This window comes from Pogoniulus pusillus, chromosome 38 (genome assembly GCF_015220805.1).
Source record: "Pogoniulus pusillus isolate bPogPus1 chromosome 38, bPogPus1.pri, whole genome shotgun sequence".
Lineage (NCBI taxonomy): Eukaryota > Metazoa > Chordata > Aves > Piciformes > Lybiidae > Pogoniulus > Pogoniulus pusillus.
The window spans coordinates 5729135-5749767 of record NC_087301.1 but is presented as its reverse complement, the minus strand read 5'-3'; the positions used below and the strand labels follow the sequence as shown (position 1 = coordinate 5749767).

The 20633-nt window shown below is 54.6% G+C and overlaps 1 protein-coding gene across 8 annotated transcripts in view; it reads right to left on the bottom strand.

Annotated features, from left to right (window-relative positions):
• Positions 1-20633, bottom strand: part of NCAM1 (neural cell adhesion molecule 1) — a 119386-nt gene that overhangs the window by 66845 nt on the left and 31908 nt on the right. For all 8 annotated transcript variants that reach the window (XM_064173218.1, XM_064173220.1, XM_064173223.1 and 5 more), the window contains exon 2: positions 1528-1602. In XM_064173218.1, the coding sequence (XP_064029288.1) occupies positions 1528-1602 (75 nt within the window). The remainder of the gene's footprint in view (positions 1-1527; positions 1603-20633) is intronic.

Genomic DNA, 20633 nt, shown 5'->3' with positions numbered 1-20633 from the left:
AACCCTTCTGATTAACTCACCCCTGGCACTAAGTGCCTCATGCAGCCTCCTCTAAACACCTCCAGAGATGGGGCCTCCACCACCTCCCTGGGCAGCCCATTCCAGTGCCAATCATTCTTTCTGCCAAGAACTTCTTCATAACATCCAGCCTAAACCTGCCCTGGCACAGCTTGAGACTGTGTCTGTCCCTGGGTGCCTGGGAGCAGAGCCCAACCCCAGCTGGCTACAACCTCTCTTCTGGTAGCTTTAGAGAGCAAAAAGGTCCCCCCCTGAGCCAGGCCAGAGTGGTTTTCCTGGACCCCATGTCCTAATCTATCCACTGAGGAGCAGCATCAGAGAATCAAGCAGGTTGGAAGAGAGCTCCAAGCTCAGCCAGCCCAACCTAGCAGCCAGCCCTGCCCAACCAAGCAGACCATGGCACTAAGTCTCTTCCTGCTCCATCCCCACCAGCAGTGGCAGGCTGGGCTCTGCCTGCCAGAACAGCGACACTGCTGTGGGCACTGAGCATCTCCTGCCTCCTGCTGCATCCACTGCAGACCCCAACTGCTATCAAGTGGTTCCAGGCTGTCTTTTCCTTGCAGCTCACATCTCTGCACTCCTCACTGTGGCTTTGTTATCTCCTGTTATTGGAGGGGCTGGAACTGAATGCAGAGTGTTTCTGAATGCAGATAAGATGCCAGCAGCACTTGCTCAGAGGATGCCTCCATTCCCAAAGCAACTAACCAATCACTCTGCAGTTCCTCTTGGATCAGATGGCCTCATTACTTAACTCCTGAGGAAGCAAATGGTCCACCTGGTGGCCTTCTGCTCCCAGAGCCCCACCACAGCACCTCTGTGCTTTGTGTCATGCTTCACCTCAGTGCTCCAACACATTCACCCCTCCCACTGGACTCTCAGCAGAGCATCTGAAGGGGACACGTGGGTGCTAATTTGGTGGTAGGAGCAGCTCTGGGGCACGTGGGTTGCATCAGCACTGCACCACAGAGTGCAGGAGAACAGCCTGGGGCAGTTGGTGGCCTGGACAAGCAGTGATTTGTGTCACCACAAAGGCAGGTTTTCAGCAGCACTGAAGCCCTGGGTTGTGGAGGTAGCAACCCCCAAGCCACTTGGCCATTTCCACTGCTGCTGAGAGCAGCTGAGGAGAGAAATCAGCTGGCAAACAAAAGGCTGCCTTCTAAATGCAGCAGATCTAAGAGCAGTGGAACTTGCAAGGTGCTCCTCTGCTCCTGCTTAGGCACCTGGCTTTCCCTTTTGCCTTTCAGCAGCTCCTTTCCCATTCTCAAGGCTGTCTGCTGGAGCTGCTCTCTGTTGCTAGCTCCCAAGGGAGGATGCATTTGCTGTTTGCAGTAAACAACACGTGCTGCTTTGCTGCTGACTCTTACACACCATGAGGGCATAGAAGGAAGAGAAACCAAGAGAACTGCTAGCTAGACCTGGCACTGGAGCTTTTATCTCAGAGCTAAAACAGTGCTTGACCTCCCCAGCAAACCAAGAGAGAGGGAGCTGATGCCATGAGCCACCACTCACCTTGACATAAGAAGAACTTGGATTCTCCAACGCTGATCTCCCCCTGGCTTGGAACAATGTCCACTTGTAGAGAGGCTGGAAGAGAGGCACACAGGAGAGGGTTAGACAACAGGAATGGTCTGCAGCAAAATGGATTTGCTCAGCCTTCTAAGGCCCAGGGCTCCTCTCCCCATCCAGTGAAAGAGCACAGGGTGGAGGGAGGATCTTTGGAGCAGAGTGGAGCATCTTTGGAGCACAGGGTGGAGGGAGGATCTTTGGAGCAGAGTGGAGCATCTTTGGAGCACAGGGTGGAGGGAGGGAGGATCTTTGGAGCACAGGGTGAAGGGAGGATCTTTGGAGCACAGGGTGAAGGGAGGATCTTTGGAGCACAGGGTGAAGGGAGGATCTTTGGAGCACAGGGTGGAGAGAGGATCTTTGGAGCACAGGGTGAAGAGAGGATCTTTGGAGCATAGTGGATCTTTGGAGCAGAGGGTGGAGGGAGGATCTTTGGAGCACAGGGTGGAGAGAGGATCTTTGGAGCACAGGGTGAAGAGAGGATCTTTGGAGCATAGTGGATCTTTGGAGCAGAGGGTGGAGGGAGGATCTTTGGAGCAGGGTGGATCTTTGGAGCACAGGATAGAGGGAGGATCTTTGGAGCAGAGTGGATGTTTGGAGCAGAGGGTGGAGGGAGGATCTCTGGAGCAGAGTGGAGGATCTTTGGAGCACAGGGTGAAGGATCTTTGTCTCCCCAAGCATTGCTCTTATCAATGTTTAGCTGATCCTTTAGTGGGGCTAGAACTGGATGATCCTTGAGATCCCTTCCAGCCCAAACCACTCCATCAACCTAATGAACCATCTGCTGACATCACAACCTGCAGAAACAGCTTCATCACCCCACTGAACTATGCCTTAAATGACACAAATTACTCCTTCCTTGCCAAACTTTATGGCTTGGGAGATGATCAATCTACCAGACCCAGCACTGCCATGGATTTTAACCACTACTCCCTCATGAGTTGTGCTTTGCAGTCGAGGGAAATGAGACTATTTCAACCCCCCCCCCCCACCCCCTTCCCTGCTCTTCATTTAATAGACACTGTGAGCCCATTTGTATTCTGCTTCCAACTTGGAGCAATAAAGGCCTCTTTAGCATCACATAATAACTGCATTAAAAGGGCCTCTTTATAATCACACAATAACACTTTTTATAGCTCTGCCCTCCCTCCTATCTTTTATCTGGTTACAAAGTTCCCCCCAGCCCCCAAAATAATGCTGAATAACTGCCCATTGATTTGATCAAACAAAAACCCCCAAACTACCCCAAACCTCTGCTAATGCAACTTCCTGTTCATCTGCATTCAGTATAATTAAGTTTTGCATCCCAACAAAAGAAATTAGCCCCCAAATTGAGGCATGATTTTGGTAACAGGCAGGGAAGATGTTGCCCTGCAGGGCTAAGGGCTGAGGCCACAGCCAGGCTCTAGCTGGCAAGTAAAGAAGATGGCAGTTTATAGAATCACAGAGGAGTTTGGGTTGGAAAAGCTCTCCAAGAGCTCCAGTGCAACCTGCAACCCAACCCCACCACGGCCACCATGTCCCCAAGTCCTTTGCTGCTCAGTACCTGCAAGCCAAAGGGAGATGAAGAAGGGAAGCCTGTGCCCACGCTCCCTCAGGCTGCTGTTTCTCTGCAGCACCACTCAGAGGGGTGGGGGAAACAGGCACAGGCTCATTCTCCAGCCTAGACACTTTGATGCCAACTCTCCCTCATCAGCACAAGCAGATGCACAAGCTCTGAGCAGCACCATGCAGGCAAGAGACAAGAACCAAGAGCCTCCTGCATTCCCTTCCCTTTGGCACTTGCTAAAGGGGAGCATCTTAGCTACACCAGGGAGCTCCTGGCAACTCTCAGGGTGGTTGAGCCCCTGCATGGTTCCATCCAAAGCTATTCCCAAGTCCATCTCCTGAGACAGAAAGCAGAACATGGATTTAAGGCAGGGAATTCTCTACAAGGTCTAATGGCCTCTTAGCAGGGAACAAAGGAAAACAAATCAGGCAATTAAACAAGTCCAACTCTGAAGTGCTTTGTCCTGCACACCACATTGGGAAGCATTTGCTGAAGGTATTCACTGAATGACAGAACTGCTTGGGTTGGAAAAGCTCTCTGAGATCATCCACTCAACCTCCACCCCAAGCCCACCACAGCCACCAAACCCTGTCCCCAGGTGCCATGGCCACAGGTTTCCTGAACCCCTCCAGGCATGGGGACTCCACCACCTCCCTGGGCAGCCTGTGCTGATGCTTGACCGCTCTTGCAGCAAAGAAATTGTTCCTCATCTCCAACCTAACCCTTCCCTGGGTTGTTCCTTAGCCACTGCTCCCTCTGCTCCACCAGCTGCAAAGCTCCCATTACAGCCCCAAACTCCTGGCTTCAGTACCAGAACTCCTGGGCAGGTTGTGCAGAGGGGCAGCAATTCCTCCAGCAATGGTCCCTCTGTAGGTCAGCACAGTCCCTTCTGCCATGCCCCACTCCATGGAACCCCCTGGAGGTGTTCAGGGCCAGGTTGGATGAGGCCTTGAGCTGGTGGGAGGTGTCCCTGCCCATGGCAGAGGGTTGGAACTGGCTAAGCTTTAAGCTCCCTTCCAAGTCAACCCAATCTATGAACCAGGACACATTTGCCCATGGCAGGCAGCCTGCTCCTCTGCCTGCACTCTGCAGAAGGCTCTTGCCAGAACAGTTCCAGTAAAGATGCAAACTGAAACCCCCTTTGACACTGGGAATTATCTGGGATTTCTGGAAGCTAGCAGAAGAATCCCAGCTGAAAGTGAAAGATCAGAAGCAAAGCCACCAACAGCACAAAGCTCCACTCCTATGTCCCCCACTGCCCCTCCTTTGGGGTCCATTCCTCTGTGACATGCAAGAGAAGGTGACCCCAGGTTTGGGTAGATAAAGTATGGATCCAGAGAGCTTCAGGAGCAGAATCTGAGCTTCACTTCTTAAAGACTCTGCCTTTAATTTTGTCCATTTCTCCTCCTTTGCTCTGCTCTCCTCAGACCCCAGTCCTGGGTGTAGTTCTGGAGCCCCCAGCACAAGCAGGACATGGAAACTGTTGGAGCCAGTCCAGAGCAGGCCACCAAGATGCTGAGAGGGCTGCAGCAGCTCTGCTCTGAGCACAGGCTGAGAGAGTTGGAGCTCTGCAGCCTGGAGAAGGCTTTGAGGACACCTTGGAGTGGCCTTCCAGGATCTGAAGGGGACCTACAGGAAGGCTGAGGAGGAACTATTGACAAGGTCTGGTAATGACAGGAGGAGGAGGAGGAGGAGGAGGAATGGAAGATGACAGGATGAGGAGGGCAGATTGAAACTGGATGTTAGGAAAGGGTTCTTTGCAGTGAGGGTGGTGAGAGACTGGCACAGGTTGCCCAGGGAGGTTGTGGAGCACAGAGAGGGAGGTTGTGGAGCACAGGTTGCCCAGGGAGGGTGAGGAGACACTGACACAGATTGCCCAGGGAGGTTGTGGAGCACAGAAGCACAGAATGTGATCTTTGATCACATTCTGTGCTTCTGTGCTCCACAACCTCCCTGGAGGTGCTCAGGACCAGGCTGGATGAGGCTTTGAGCAACCTGTTCTAGTGGGAGGTGTCCCTGCCTATAGCAAGGGGTTGGAACTGGCTGAGCTTTCAGGTCCCTTCCAACCTAAACCATTCTCTGGTTCTATAAACGACCAGAGGGTGGTGGAGAGGGAAAGATCTGCTGGGTCCAACGGCCTCAGCTCTGTGACCAAGGGTAGGATTTGTAAAGCTTGTGAGTTCAGCAGATTATGGTGAAAGCCCCCAAGGATCTAATCCCCAACAAAGGCTTAACAAGACAAAGCTCTGCCTCCTGTACATGGCACTTCATTAGAAATAGACTGACTGCTCAGGAGGAGGAGGAAGGCAGGCAGGCAGGCAGGCAGCTGGGACTGATCTCAGCTGCTCTGCTGAGCCAATTCCTCCCCCATCACCATGGCAACCGCTCAGTAATTCTGCCCTGAATCGGAGGAGGGAATTGTTGATACCTTTGGGGAATATCAGATCATAAAGATTCAGAGAGGAAGCAAACAGAGGCCGGAGCACAACACAAAGCAGCCGTCCAGGGGAGAAGCTGCAGCAAAAAACAAGCTGCAAAGCCAACAAGCCGCAGGTGAGCGGCCCAGGGGCGCCCTGCAGGGGATGCTCTGCACCCTGCTGCTAACACACAGCGCTGTGGGCAATGCCAAGAGGCTGCACAGAGGGCATGCAACCTGCCCAGGGCTGCACTGCCCCACTGGCAGCTGGGCACAGGCTTTGGAAAACACGGGACAGAGCTGGTTGGGAAACCTCAAAGAGCGTTCTCAGCCCAACCCCCGACCCAGCAGTGGCACCAACAGAGCAGGGGCAGCTCTGCCCACGTGCAGGGGCACCAATAGAGCAGGGGCACCAACAGAGCAGGGGCAGCTCTGCCCCTGTGCAGGGGTACCAATAGAGCAGGGGAACCAACAGAGCAGGGGCAGCTCTGCCCCTGTGCAGGGGTACCAATAGAGCAGGGGCACCAACAGAGCAGGGGCAGCTCTGCCCCTGTGCAGGGGTACCAATAGAGCAGGGGCACCAATAGAGCAGGGGTAGCACTGCCCCCATGCAGGGGTACCAATAGAGCAGGGCCACCAATAGAGCAGGGGCAGCTCTGCCCCTGTGCAGGGGTACCAATAGAGCAGGGGCACCAATAGAGCAGGGGCAGCTCTGCCCCTGTGCAGGGGTACCAATAGAGCAGGGGCACCAACAGAGCAGGGGTAGCTCTGCCCCCATGCAAGGGCACCAATACAGCAGGGGCACCAACAGAGCAGGGGTAGCTCTGCCCCCATGCAAGGGCACCAATACAGCAGGGGCACCAACAGAGCAGGGGTAGCTCTGCCCCCATGCAGGGGTACCAATACAGCAGGGGCACCAACAGAGCAGGGGTAGCTCTGCCCCCATGCAAGGGCACCAATACAGCAGGGGCACCAACAGAGCAGGGGTAGCTCTGCCCCCATGCAGGGGTACCAATAGAGCAGGGGCACCAACAGAGCAGGGGTAGCTCTGCCCACGTGCAGGGGCACCAATAGAGCAGGGGCACCAACAGAGCAGGGGTAGCTCTGCCCCCATGCAAGGGCACCAATACAGCAGGGGCACCAACAGAGCAGGGGTAGCTCTGCCCATGTGCAGTGGCACCAATACAGCAGGGGTAGCTCTGCCCATGTGCAGTGGCATCAATACTGCAGGGGTAGCTCTGCCCATCTGCAAGGGCATCAATACAGCAGGGGCAGCTCTGCTCATGTGCAGTGGCACCAATACAGCAGGGGTAGCTCTGCCCATGTGCAGTGGCACCAATACAGCAGGGGCAGCTCTGCCCATCTGCAAGGGCATCAATACAGCAGGGGCAGCTCTGCCCATGTGCAGTGGCATCAATACAGCAGGGGCAGCTCTGCCCATCTGCAAGGGCATCAATACAGCAGGGGCAGCTCTGCCCATGTGCAGTGGCACCAATACAGCAGGGGTAGCTCTGCCCATCTGCAAGGGCATCAATACAGCAGGGGTAGCTCTGCCCATTTGCAATGGCATCAATACAGCAGGGGCAGCTCTGCCCATGTGCAGTGGCACCAATACAGCAGGGGCAGCTCTGCCCATGTGCAGTGGCACCAATACAGCAGGGGCAGCTCTGCCCATGTGCAATGGCACCAATACAGCAGGGGCAGCTCTGCCCTCATGCAGGGGCACCAATACAGCAGGGGCAGCTCTGCCCATGTGCAGGGGCACCAATACAGCAGGGGCAGCTCTGCCCCTGTGCAGTGCCCCTGCCTGCAGACCCTCTTGCTGCTCAGCCAGCTCCAGTGCCAGCCACACTCTTTCTTCCCCTTGGCCCTTCTCATAGCTGGATAAAAAGGTGCCCCTTAGAAGGTCTGAGGTGGGTTTAGGGGGTAAAAAAGGCACTTCCAAGCTGGCATGAAGGCTGCTGGGGGGTGGGAGAAGCTGAACTGGACCTGCTGCTGTAAGACAAGCAAAGATTCTCCCTTCCAAGGCAAACATGCTTCAAATTGTTGTATCAAATAGCCCAAGCTTGCCTGCCTGGGGGGGGAGCTGACTCCCTCTGCTTCCCTTTCCAAGGCACGAAGCTCTCACTCCAAGCTAAAAGCCTTCTCCAGCAGCCCAACTACACAATCACAGACGTGAGAGAGTGAATGTCTCAGACCACTTAAAGTTGCACCCTGCCTCAGCAGCTGAAACCAGTGAGGCTGCCAGCCCCTGTGGAACCACAGCAACACACAGAGGGAACCCTCAGAGCTTTCCTCTGGGCTTAAGGAAAGAAGTTCTTGAGTCTGGGCACAGCAAAATACTCAAATTGATAAAGCAAAAAGCTTTAGGGTGGGGAAAAACTGGCACAGGTTGGGCAGGGAGGTTGTGGAGCACAGAGAGGGAGGGTGAGGAGACACTGGCACAGGTTAGCCAGGGAGGTTGTGGAGCACAGAAGCACAGAATGTGATCTTTGATCACATTCTGTGCTTCTGTGCTCCACAACCTCCCTGGAGGTGTTCAAGGCCAGGCTGGATGAGGTCTTAAGCCATCCTGGGCTGGTGTAGGTGTTCCTGCCCATGGCAGGGGAGTTGGCACTGGATGAGCTTTGAGGTCCCTTCCAACCCAACCCAACCCATTCCATGGATCTATGAATGTGCAGAGAACCACAGAACTGCTTCTGTTGCAGGAGACCTCTAGGACCATCAAGTCCAACCTTCCACCTAAGACCACCAAATCCATCTCCTCTGCCCCTCAAGTGCCAGAGCAGGCACAAAGGAGCCAGGAGCTGCTCCTTCACTTTTAGCTGCTGATCACCAAATCCAACTCCACTTCCCAAGTGTCAGAGCAGGCAGAAAGGAGCCAGGAGCTGCTCCTTCACTTTCAGCTGCTGATCACCAAATCCAACTCCTCTCCCCCCTCAAGTGCCAGAGCAGGCACAAAGGAGCCAGGAGCTGCTCCTTCACTTCTTCTAGCTGCTGACCACCAAATCCAACTCCTCTCCCCCATCAAGTGCCAGAGCAGGCACAAAGGAGCCAGGAGCTGCTCCTTCACTTCTTCTAGCTGCTGACCACCAAATCCAACTCCTCTCCCCCCTCAAGTGCCAGATCAGGCACAAAGGAGCCAGGAGCTGCTCCTTCACTTCTTCTAGCTGCTGACCACCAAATCAAACTCCACTCCCCCTCAAGTGTCAGAGCAGGCACAAAGGAGCCAGGAGCTGCTCCTTCACTTCTTCTAGCTGCTGACCCCCACAGCAATGGTTCATTCACCTGCTCCCCTCCCTACCTTCCCCCTGGCTTGTCCCTTGTTGTGCTGCTTGCCAGACAGAAGAATGCAACCTGTGAACTGCCCTGCTGACAACAGCAATGCAGCTTCCAAGTGCTGCCTTTGCTGCAGAGCAGCCTTTTCACCCAGGCAGCACCTCAGATTGAGGCTCTTGAAATTCATTTTCCTCACCACAGTTCCCCTTCAGAGCTCTAATTATTTGTGTAAATCAAGGAAACCTCCAAGCTGGAGTGCTTCATTAAAGGCTTTTTGAGGCAGGGCAGAGCTGAATTGCCAACTCCACCACTATTTCAGCCTTGATTGCAGTGTTAAATGAAGGGTTTCTGTAACAGGCTTTGTCACCACTCTCCCCTCTCATGCTGAGGTGGCAGAGCTCTGTGCTTAATGGCAGTAAAGCATCAAGCTAATTACCAGGGGCTGAGAGCTGCACTGTCTCTTCCTTTCACCAGAGGACAAGAGCAGTGATGTTTAGGATCACCTCCTGCAGATAAGCTGCTGTTGAGATGCAGCTCACAGTCCTGGATGCCTCTTCCCTGGAGGTGGTCAAGGCCAAGAGGTTCAAGAGGCAGGCTCTGCTTGGTGACATCCAAGGATAGAAGAGGCAATGGGTCCAAGCTGGAGCAGAGGAGCATCACTGTGAGGGTGCTGGAGCCCTGGAGCAGGCTGCCCAGAGAGGCTGTGGAGTCTAAGAATCACAGAAACATCCAGGTTGGGAAAGACCCTCAGGATCATCTAGTGGGAGGTGTCCCTGCCTATGGCAGGGGGTTGGAACTGGATGATCTGTGAGGTCACTCCCAACCAAAATCAGTCTATGAATCCCTCATTGCTGGCTGCAATGGCTGCAAACCCCAAGCATTCAGCATCTATATTGCAGGCATAAAACAACCCATGCAAAAATGAACTTTCTGCTCCAGCAGCTTTGATGGGAAGGGAAACAATAAGGGAAGGTTGTAAAGGAGAAGATCTCAGCCTAAGCCACAGCTAATCACCAAGATTACACAGAGGCATCCTCGTGTTAAAGCCATAAAGGCTTTATGAAACACCAGCAGCTGATCTGTGCTGCAACCACTGACCCTCTGCCACAGCTGGGAGCAAAATGCAAGCACAGATCTGCAGTCTTAGGGAAGCACAATGAGCCTGGGCAAGGTACATGCAGCAGTCACAGCATCACAGAATGCCAGGGGCTGGAAGGGTGAGGGTGGAGGAGAAGTCATCATCGCGCACCACAGAGATGCGCTGCTGGTTGGGTGTCAGCTTCTCCCCGTGGGGGGAGGACCAGGAGATGTCTTTCTACTTGGCCTCCCCTGCCCCTGGGGAGGAGAGAAGGAAACAGAGCAGGCCCTTCCCTGAACATGCTCCTCAACATCCTTCTCATAGCAAAGGGTGAAGAAAGAATCACAGAGTGGCAGGGGCTGGAAGGGACCTCCAAAGCTCAGCCAGACCAAGCTCCCTGCCAGAGCAGCATCACCCAGAGCAGAGCACACAGGAGAACCCAGCCCCAAGGCTTTTATCAAATACAGTATTGGTTTGAAGAGGAAAAGCAGTCAGGGAAATACAAGAGCAGTTATCAGCTACCTTTAGCTAAGTGGTGAACCTTCAGCTGCACATCCTGAGCCACCTGGCAGCAGAAGCTTGAGAGCAGTGGCAATGGAATCAAAGAGAAGAAGCTAATGCAAGGAGAGTGGAGGCAAAACATTGGGGTTTAATGTCAGGGTTGTAGGCAGCTTTCATCCTTCCAGCTCCATGAAGAAAAAAAACCCCAAACCAAACACACCTGAAGCCTGAATCCTCACCTGGACTGACAAAGTGGCTCAATGCTCAGCACCGAGCACCAAGAGATGCTTGATGCCTGCTCTGCACCTGTAACAAAACCTCCCATCCAGATGTGTTCCCTAAGCAGGAAGATAGGAAAGTGCCACAAGGGGGATTATGCAGCCCAGAGCTGCAGCTGAGCTCTTCAGGTTGTGTTTTGTGGTTTAAAGAGCACTTAGCACAACCTGCCTGGGTCTGGAGCTGCAGCCTCTGCGCCCCATGGAGCAGTCAGGTGCGGTGGCTGCTGCTGGAGGCCAGGCAGCTCCAGCTCTGCAAACAGAAGCAGGCAAGGCTAAGCCCTAGGATAAAGGAGAGCCACTAACAGTCTCCACCTGACCTCTATTTGCTAATGGCTGCAGCATGCTCTGGAGCAGGAGGCTTTCTCTGCTGCCTGAAGCTCCCTTGGAGATATTCACAGCATCACAGAATGTCAGAGGCTGGGAGGGACCTCCAGAGCTCAGCCAGTCCAAGCCCCCTGCCAGAGCAGCATCACCCACAGCAGAGCACACAGGAACACATCCAGGCAGGGTTTGGATATCTCCACAGAGGGAGACTCCACAACCCCCCTGGGCAGCCTGTGCCAGGCTCTGGCACCCTCACAGGGAAAAAATTCCTCCTCCTGTTAACATGGAACTTCCTCTGCCTCAGCTCCCACCACTGCCCCTTGCCCTGGCACTGGCATCCCCCAGCAGAGCCTGGCTCCAGCCTCCTGCCACTCACCTGCACAGCTTTAGGACCATTTTCAGTTCACTGTATAAACATATTCAGTCCCTTCCTTCTACCCAGCACTCACTTGCACATCTTTTGCCAAGAGATGCACAAGTTCCAGAACCTAGAGGTGATTGCTGAACACAGAACTTGTTAAACACATCAAGATGATTTTATCACTCAACTTCAGACCACTGAAAGAACTCTTCCAGTTCCATTCTCCTGTGAAACCTGAGGAGCTACCTCAGCCTTCAAGCCAGAGCAGTAAATTGTTTCTCCTAACAGCATCCTAATTTAATGCTTTTTCCCTGCCTCAGAGCTCTGCTTTTTATCATTGAAGATGAAATTATTCATGCAGCCAGGTCCAGAGTATAGAGGACAAGCAAGATGCTGTGAGACTGTTAAATTTCACTGCTGACAGAAGTAAAATGCTGCTGCTTCTCACTGATGTGTTAAAATATGGGCTGCCCAGGGAGGTGGTGGAGTCACCATGCCTGGGGGTGTTGAAGCAAAGCCTGGATGAGGCACTCAGTGCCATGGTCTGGTTGGTTGGGCAGGGCTGGGTGCTAGGTTGGGCTGGAGGAGCTTGGAGCTCTCTTCCAACCTGCTTGATCCTCTGATTCTATTGATTTGTGAGGCTTTCTGCAGGGCAGTGAGAGAGGAGACCTTGAACCCAGTGATACTCAGCATGAAGAGTTACTAACAGAACCTGTGCCTTGTGTGCTCAGCCAGCTCAGGAGAAGGAATTACCCAACCAAAGGAATTCCAGGTGCAGAACTCATTTCTATCAGACATTTAACATCACCTCTAGCAAAGTCAGCTCCTGTGTCACAGAATGGTAGGGGAAGGCAGAAGAGGAATGTTCAGCTGGAGTGAGCTGTGAGTGAGCTGTGCCCAGGTGGGCAGCAGAGCCAGTGGCATCCTGGGCTGGCTCAGGAGCAGTGTGGGCAGCAGGACAAGGGAGGTTCTTCTGCCCCTGTGCTCAGCACTGCTCAGGCCATACCTTGAGTGCTGTGTCCAGTTCTGGGCTCCTGAATTGCAGAGAGATGTTGAGGTGCTGGAAGGTGTTGAGAGAAGGGCAGCAAGGCTGGGGAGGGGCCTGGAGCACAGCCCTGTGAGGAGAGGCTGAGGGAGCTGGGGGGGTGCAGCCTGCAGCAGAGGAGGCTCAGGGCAGAGCTCATTGCTGCCTGCAGCTGCCTGCAGAGAGGCTGTAGCCAGGTGGGGTTGGGCTCTGCTGCCAGGCAGCCAGCAACAGAACAAGGGGACACAGTCTCAAGCTGTGCCAGGGCAGGTCTAGGCTGGATGCTAGGAGGAAGTTCCTGGCAGAGAGAGTGATTGGCACTGGAATGGGCTGCCCAGGGAGATGGTGGAGTGGCTGTGGCTGGAGGTGTTGCAGCCAAGCCTGGCTGGGGCACTTAGTGTCATGGTCTGGTTGGTTGGGCAGGGCTGGGTGCTAGGTTGGGCTGCCTGAGCTTGGAGCTCTCTTCCAGCCTGCCTGATTCTATGACAAGACCTTTGGGCCACCTGAGGATTCCTGCTGAATACTTTTCCTTCCACAATCCCCCTTCTACTTTTTGTGTGCTGAGCCAGCTCAGGAGAAGAAAACAGCCAACCAAAGGAATTCCAGGTGCAGAACTCATTTCTCTCTATCAGACATTTAACATCATCTCTACCAACATCAGCTCCTGTGTCACAGAATGGTAAGGGAGGGCAGAAGAGGAATGCTCAGCTGGAGTGAGCTGTGAGGGTAAAAGACCTTTGGGCCACCTGAGGATTCCTGCTGAACACTTTTCCTTCCACAGTCCCCTCTTCTACTTTCCAGGGCATGAAACAACAGCACAAGAAAACCACCACCATTATATACCACACAACAGAAAATTCAGAAGGAGGAACACAAATGTGGTCTGAGGGGAGGAGAAAAATACCCTCCAGCTGGAGGCAGACAGGCACAAAGCAAATCCACCCAGAGACTGGCTGCAAGAACCAACCTGAGCAGCACTGCAGTGCCTTGATTAAAAACAGCAAAAAGATAACAGCCCAGTAAAAGCCTCCTGGAATTATTGCTGCCATTATTAATTGCTCTTCACTGTGAAGAGTCTCCAGGGAGCAGGGAGATGTGCAAGTGGCTGAATCTCCCAGCTACAACATCCTGCCTTTTATCTCCATCAGCAAGAGCCAATATTTGTTTTCACCAAGTCCCAGAGCTCCACTCCTTACCCTCACCCAACTCCACAGCTATGCAAATAATCACCAGCAGCAGCAGCACCAAACAGGTCAATCTCTACCCATCCCATCCCTGCATTCTTGGCAGACAGAGAAGCAGCTGAGGAGGGAGGTGTAAAAAGAGGCTCCAGAGATGAAGGGGCACAACAGCAGCCTCTCTGGAAGCTGTGAGGATGATGTACTACAGAAAGCCTCCATGGATACAATAAAGCTGTCAGAGGTGATCAATAATTCCCATTAGCAAGAGGCAGCAGTCAGCAGGTCCAGAGAGCCTGCTAAGCCCTCCCTGCAGTGAGGCCAGACCTTGGGGTTCAAGCAGCTTCTATTCCTCACCCAGAAACTATATCCTGTGACCTGCAGAGCTCCAATGATGGCTGCAGTGATGTACAACGAGAGAAGGAGTTGTGAGGAGGGAGCAATTGCTTCCAGATGGGGAAGGAATTCTTTGCAGTGAGGGTAGGGAGGCACTGGCACAGGCTGGCCAGGGAGGCTGTGGAGCACAGAGAGGAAGGGTGAGGAGACACTGGCACAGGTTGGCCAGGGAGGATGTGGAGCACAGAGAGGGAGGGTGAGGAGACACTGGCACAGGTTGGCCAGGGAGGTTGTGGAGCACAGAGAGGGAGGGTGAGGAGACACTGGCACAGGTTGGCCAGGGAGGTTGTGGAGCACAGAGAGGGAGGGTGAGGAGACACTGGCACAGGTTGGCCAGGGAGGCTGTGGAGCACAGAGAGGGAGGGTGAGGAGACACTGGCACAGGTTGGCCAGGGAGGATGTGGAGCACAGAGAGGAAGGGTGAGGAGACACTGGCACAGGTTGGCCAGGGAGGATGTGGAGCACAGAGAGGAAGGGTGAGGAGACACTGGCACAGGTTGGCCAGGGAGGATGTGGAGCACAGAGAGGGAGGGTGAGGAGACACTGGCACAGGTTGGCCAGGGAGGTTGTGGAGCACAGAGAGGGAGGGTGAGGAGACACTGGCACAGGTTGGGCAAGGAGGCTGTGGAGCACAGAGAGGGAGGGTGAGGAGACACTGGCACAGGTTAGCCAGGGAGGCTGTGGTCACACAGAGGGAGGCTGGATGAGGCTGTGGGCAGCCTGATCTAGTGTGAGGTGTCTCTGCCCATGGCAGAGGGGGTTGGGAACTAGAGCCTTGTGGTCCCTTCCAACCCTGACTGATTCTAAGCTGCTGTGATTCTCCTCTCTCAGCTCCACGCTGAACAAGCCACGAGAGGGAGCATGGCACCTTGGCACCGCGCAGCCTGCTGCGGGGAGTGCTGCCACAGCGCCGGGCAGCAGCCCACGGCTGGCATCACTCAAACTGCTCTGCTTGGAGCACTCCTCCAAGACCATCAAACCCAACACCACTGCCCTCACTGCAGGCACAAGGCTGAGGGCAAGGAGTCAGGAAGCAGAAAGAGCAGCTCTAGGCTGGGGAAGGAAATCTTGGTGGGATGAGCAATGCCTCACAGAATCACAGAATCAGGCAGGCTGGAAGAGAGCTCCAAGCTCAGGCAGCCCAACCTAGCACCCAGCCCTGCCCAACCAACCAGACCATGGCACTAAGTGCCCCAGCCAGGCTTGGCTGCAACACCTCCAGCCACAGCCACTCCACCACCTCCCTGGGCAGCCCATTCCAATGCCAATCACTCTCTCTGACAACAACTTCCTAACAACATCCAGCCTAGACCTGCCCTGGCACAGCTTCAGTGCTGTGTCCCCTTGTTCTGACCCTGTCTGCCTGGCAGCAGAGCCCAACCCCACCTGGCTACAACCTCCCTGCAGGCAGCTGCAGGCAGCAATGAGCTCTGCCCTGAGCCTCCTCTGCTGCAGGCTGCACCCCCCCAGCTCCCTCAGCCTCTCCTCACAGGGCTGTGCTCCAGGCCCCTCCCCAGCCTTGCTGCCCTTCTCTCAACACCTTCCAGCACCTCAACATCTCTCTTGAATTGAGGAGCCCAGAACTGGACACAGCACTCAAGGGGTGGCCTGAGCAGTGCTGAGCACAGGGGAAGAATAACCTCCCTTGTCCTGCTGCCCACACTGCTCCTGATGCAGGCCCTGCCCAGGGAGGTGGTGGAGTGGCTGTGGCTGGAGGTGTTGCAGCCAAGCCTGGCTGGGGCACTTAGTGCCATGGTCTGGTTGGTTGGGCAGGGCTGGGTGCTAGGTTGGGCTGCAGGAGCTTGGAGCTCTCTTCCAGCCTGCTTTATTCTATGATTCTATGAAAGCCAACATAAGACTGGAACCAGAGCCAATGCTGTCTGCTAGCAGGCAGCTCCATGAGGTGAGGCAGGTGTGGATATGCAAGGAGAGAGCAGCTGCAGACCTGCAGGTTTCTCTCAGGAAAAGCCCAGGTAATGAAAATCATCAGGGCAGAGCCCCAGGGATGCAAAGCAGCCCAGGTCCAGCAGCAGCAGAGAACTGATCTTCACTTGCAGAAAGAGAACTGAAGCTTCTCCTGGAGGTTCCTGCTCTGAACATTGCACAGGCTTAAAGAGCTCCACTGCTGCCTGGCTCCCAGGGCTGCAGCTATGCAAAGTGCTCTCCTACAGCTCCTTCTGCAGACAGCACCCAGCACATAAATAGCAAACCCATATTCTTGGGTAGAAGAAAGGCAGGCAAGAGGACAAAATCCCATCTCCCTCACCCCTCCTTCGATGCTCACTTCTCATTAGGAAGACACAGAAAGAGAGGGAGAGGAAATTGGCAGCAGACAACTGCTGGGACTCGCCTCCCAATCTGCACTCCACAACTGCTCCTGCCTGCCACTTTTGCATTTTTCCCCCCTCTGTGTTTTATTGGAAACAGATGGGGCCCCTGGCTAGTCTGTTATCAAGTCCCCCCACACAGCTGCACAGCTCTGAAATTGCAGGAATAGCAATCTCCTGAATACATTTCTCCTGCCACTAACAACTGCTTGCTTGGCTGTAATGAAGCCCATAGCAGGGTCTGGAAAGCTTCCTCAGAGCGTCGGGAGCCAGGGATGGGTTTTCTTTTCAGCCACAATGTATTTCTGTATCCCACAACCAAATTCCAGCAGCATCTGCCAGATGACTCCCCCTCTCCTCCTCAGAAAGCCCAGGGAGAAGCAGCTAGTAGAGGCTGCAGGAAGCATGAAGACAGTGCAGACCACAACACAAGCCCTGGGAGGAGAGGCTGAGGGAGCTGGGGGGGGTGCAGCCTGCAGCAGAGGAGGCTCAGGGCAGAGCTCATTGCTGTCTGCAGCTGCCTGCAGGGAGGTTGTAGCCAGGTGGGGTTGGGCTCTGCTGCCAGGCAGCCAGGGTCAGAACAAGGGGACACAGCCTCAAGCTGTGCCAGGGCAGGTCTAGGCTGGATGTTGTTAGGAAGTTGTTGTCAGAGTGAGTGATTGGCATTGGAATGGGCTGCCCAGGGAGGTGGTGGAGTGGCTGTGGCAGGAGGTGCTGCAGCCAAGCCTGGCTGGGGCACTTAGTGCCATGGTCTGGTTGGTTGGGCAGGGCTGGGTGCTAGGTTGGGCTGGCTGAGCTTGGAGCTCTCTTCCAACCTGCCTGGTTCTATGATTCTAAGGCAAGAAATCCAAACACCACAGCAAGCAGACCCAAAGTGCAACTTTCACTCCCCTCAGCCTGCCACACAACTGCAGTAAATCCCATTTTGAGTAAGCAAAGCAACGCCAAAGAATGCAACACTAAGGGAAGAAAAAGAGCTGCAATAAACCAAGTGAGAGGCAAAAAAAAGGCTGTACAGAGCACACCACACAGAACCAAATTCATCAGGATTCCATCACCAGGGAAGTCCAACAAGAAGCATTTCTGAGCCAAGCATCTCTTGATGGCATAGAAAAGCATCCCCAGCAACAGCTCCAAGACCCTTGTCAGAAAGGAACCTGAAGAGGAAGAGCTCAGCACCTTCCTGTCAAGCTGCCTGGTACAAACCCAATAAGCCTTCAGCAAGCAGCAAACCTTTTCTAGCTGATGGCTTTTTGCTGTCCTGGACACCAAGGAGGAGAATCATAGAATCAACCAGGTTGGAAGAGAGCTCCAAGCTCAGGCAGCCCAACCTAGCACCCAGCCCTGCCCAACCAACCAGACCATGGCACTAAGTGCCCCAGCCAGGCTTGGCTGCAACACCTCCAGCCACAGCCACTCCACCACCTCCCTGGGCAGCCCATTCCAATGCCAATCACTCTCTCTGACAACAACTTCCTAACAACATCCAGCCTAGACCTGCCCTGGCTGTGTCCCCTTCTTCTGTTGCTGCTTACCTGGCAGCGGAGCCCAACCCCACCTGGCTACAGCCTCCCTGCAGGCAGCTGCAGGCAGCAATGAGCTCTGCCCTGAGCCTCCTCTGCTGCAGGCTGCACCCCCCCAGCTCCCTCAGCCTCTCCTCATAGGGTTTGTGTTCCAGGCCCCTCACCAGCTTTGTTGCCCTTCTCTGGATACCTTCCAGCACCTCAACATCTCTCTTGAATTGAGGGGCCCAGAACTGGACACAGCACTCAAGGGGTGGCCTGAGCAGTGCTGAGCACAGGGGCACAAGAACCTCCCTTGTCCTGCTGCCCACACTGCTCCTGAGCCAGCCCAGGATGCCATTGGCTCTGCTGCCCACCTGGGCACACTGCTGCCTCACCTTCAGCCTACTGTCTATCAGTACCCCCAGTTTTCTTTCTTCTTGGCTGCTTTCCATCCACTCAGTCCCCAGCCTGCTCCTCACCAAGGCTTTGCAGGCTGCCAGCTTGCAGTCACACAGAGCACCAGCCTGGGTGCCCAGATCCTCTCCTCCTCCCAGCCCATGCTCTTTGGGTTAGTTACAATCACTAATTCAGCATCCATGCTGCAAACCTCCCTAGGGACCAGACACCAAAAGATCTCCTAAAGAAAGAATGACCCAAAATAGTAACAGATGTAGTTGGCTCCTGGCATGGCAGATGAGCCCAGGGGCAGAAGCCTGCAGACAATGGCCCCAGCACTCTCTGTGCTTATCTGAGCTCCCTCCAGGCAGCTGCTCGCTCGGATTTCCATACAGACAGCTCCAGCAGACCCAAGTGAGAGCTGCGAGGAGGAGCCAGATAATACCTGATCTCCATTTGCATGTCAGCAAGCTTTGTCTGGCAGCTCAGCCAGCTGGTGTCTAGGTAGACACGCTTAGCCAGGGGCACAGCAGGATGCCCGATGCCAGCAGGGTCCCTGTTTGCCTGATGAGAGAACAGATTTTGCTCCTCAGAACAAGCCACACTCGGCTAGCTCAGTGTGGGGCTTGCTTGCCAAGCACAGGAATCACTAATGTGGACACTTGGAGCCGTCCCCTTATCCTCCCTCCCCTCCCCTCGCATGTGAGCTCTGCTCCATCACCCCCTACGAGAGCCTGGGTTCATCTGCGACCAATCCACTGCTCAGCTGCACACTGACACCCATCCAGACCCACAAGGCAAGCAGCAAACACGAACAGAGAGCAGAGGGAGAGGAAGGAATCAGGAGCAGTGTGGCCAGCAGGACAAGGGAGGTTCTTCTGTCCCTGGTCAAGCCACAGCTTGAGTGCTGTGTCCAGTTCTGGGCTTCTCAGTTCAAGAGAGATGTTGAGGTGCTGGAAGGTGTCGAGAGAAGGGCAGCAAGGCTGGAGAGGGGCCTGGAGCACAGCCCTGTGAGGAGAGGCTAAGGGAGCTGGGGGGGGTGCAGCCTGCAGCAGAGGAGGCTCAGGGCAGAGCTCATTGCTGTCTGCAGCTGCTTGCAGGGAGGCTGTAGCCAGGTGGGGTTGGGCTCTGCTGCCAGGCAGCCAGCAACAGAACAAGGGGACACAGTCTCAAGCTGTGCCAGGGCAGGTCTAGGCTGGATGTTGTTAGGAAGTTGTTGTCAGAGAGAGTGATTGGCATTGGAATGGGCTGCCCAGGGAGGTGGTGGAGTGGCTGTGGCTGGAGGTGTTGCAGCCAAGCCTGGCTGGGGCACTTAGTGCCATGGTGTGGTTGGTTGGGCAGGGCTGGGTGCTAGGTTGGGCTGGTTGAGCTTGGAGCTCTCTTCCAACCTGCTTGATCCTCTGATTTAGGGGACCCTCCAGAAGCCTACCACAGGAAACCTGTCTGAGAAGAACAAAACTCAACCTCCCCAGCATCTTCTTCGGGCCCAGCAGCACCCTTAAGAGTGCATCCAACCATTCACTCAGCTGCGTGTGACACAAGTGCCAATGCAAACTGCAGCCCCGGACACGACTCATTTGCTTTCAAGGCTCTTCCCTTCAGAGCACATAACAAAGGCAGTAAAAACCACCCCAATCCCCACCATGCTTCATGCAACCAGGGATTAAGCAGAGCCTCGGGTACCAGAATCATTAGCCTGGGGTAGGGGTGGGGGGGGTGGAAAGAGGTTCTCATTGGGATGCTAATGAATGCAACATCATTAACACTAAATTACTGGCTGCAAAGTTAAACACAGAAGACACAAGAAGCTAAGCAGACCTTGCACCAAGCCAAGCAAGCTAATATGGTTGCATCAAACAAGGAGGTCAACCCATTCTTGCTGCCCCAATTATTAACCCGGGGATTCTTGCTGTTATGGGATGGCATTGGAAGGAATTTAGTGTTGCTTTTATGTGTTACAGTCGCTCGTGGAGGGCTGCAGCTATTCAAACTATTTGGCACGCTGAGTTTGCAGCCACAAAGGAGGTTTTGTTTCTGGGGAAGCAAAGGACAGGGCCGGCAAGGACAGATAAAAATAAAAGGGAGAGAGGGAGAGAGAAAAGGAGGGAGAGAAGAGAAAGGGATGGGAGGGAGGAAGGGAGAGAGAGGGAGAAGGAGAACGGCAGGGGGAGAGGAAGAGAGAGAGAAGGAGAAAGGGAAGGAGGGAGGGAGGGAGGGAGAGAAGGAGAAAGGGAGGGAGAAGGAGGGAGGGAGGAAGGCAGAGAGAGAGAGAAGGAGGGAGGGAGGGAAAGAGAGAGGGAGGGAGGGAAAGAGAGAGGGAGGGAGGGAAAGAGAGAGGGAGGGAGGGAAAGAGGGAGGGAGGGAAAGAGAGAGGGAGGGAGGGAAAGAGAGAGGGAGGGAGGGAAAGAGAGAGGGAGGGAGGGAAAGAGGGAGGGAGGGA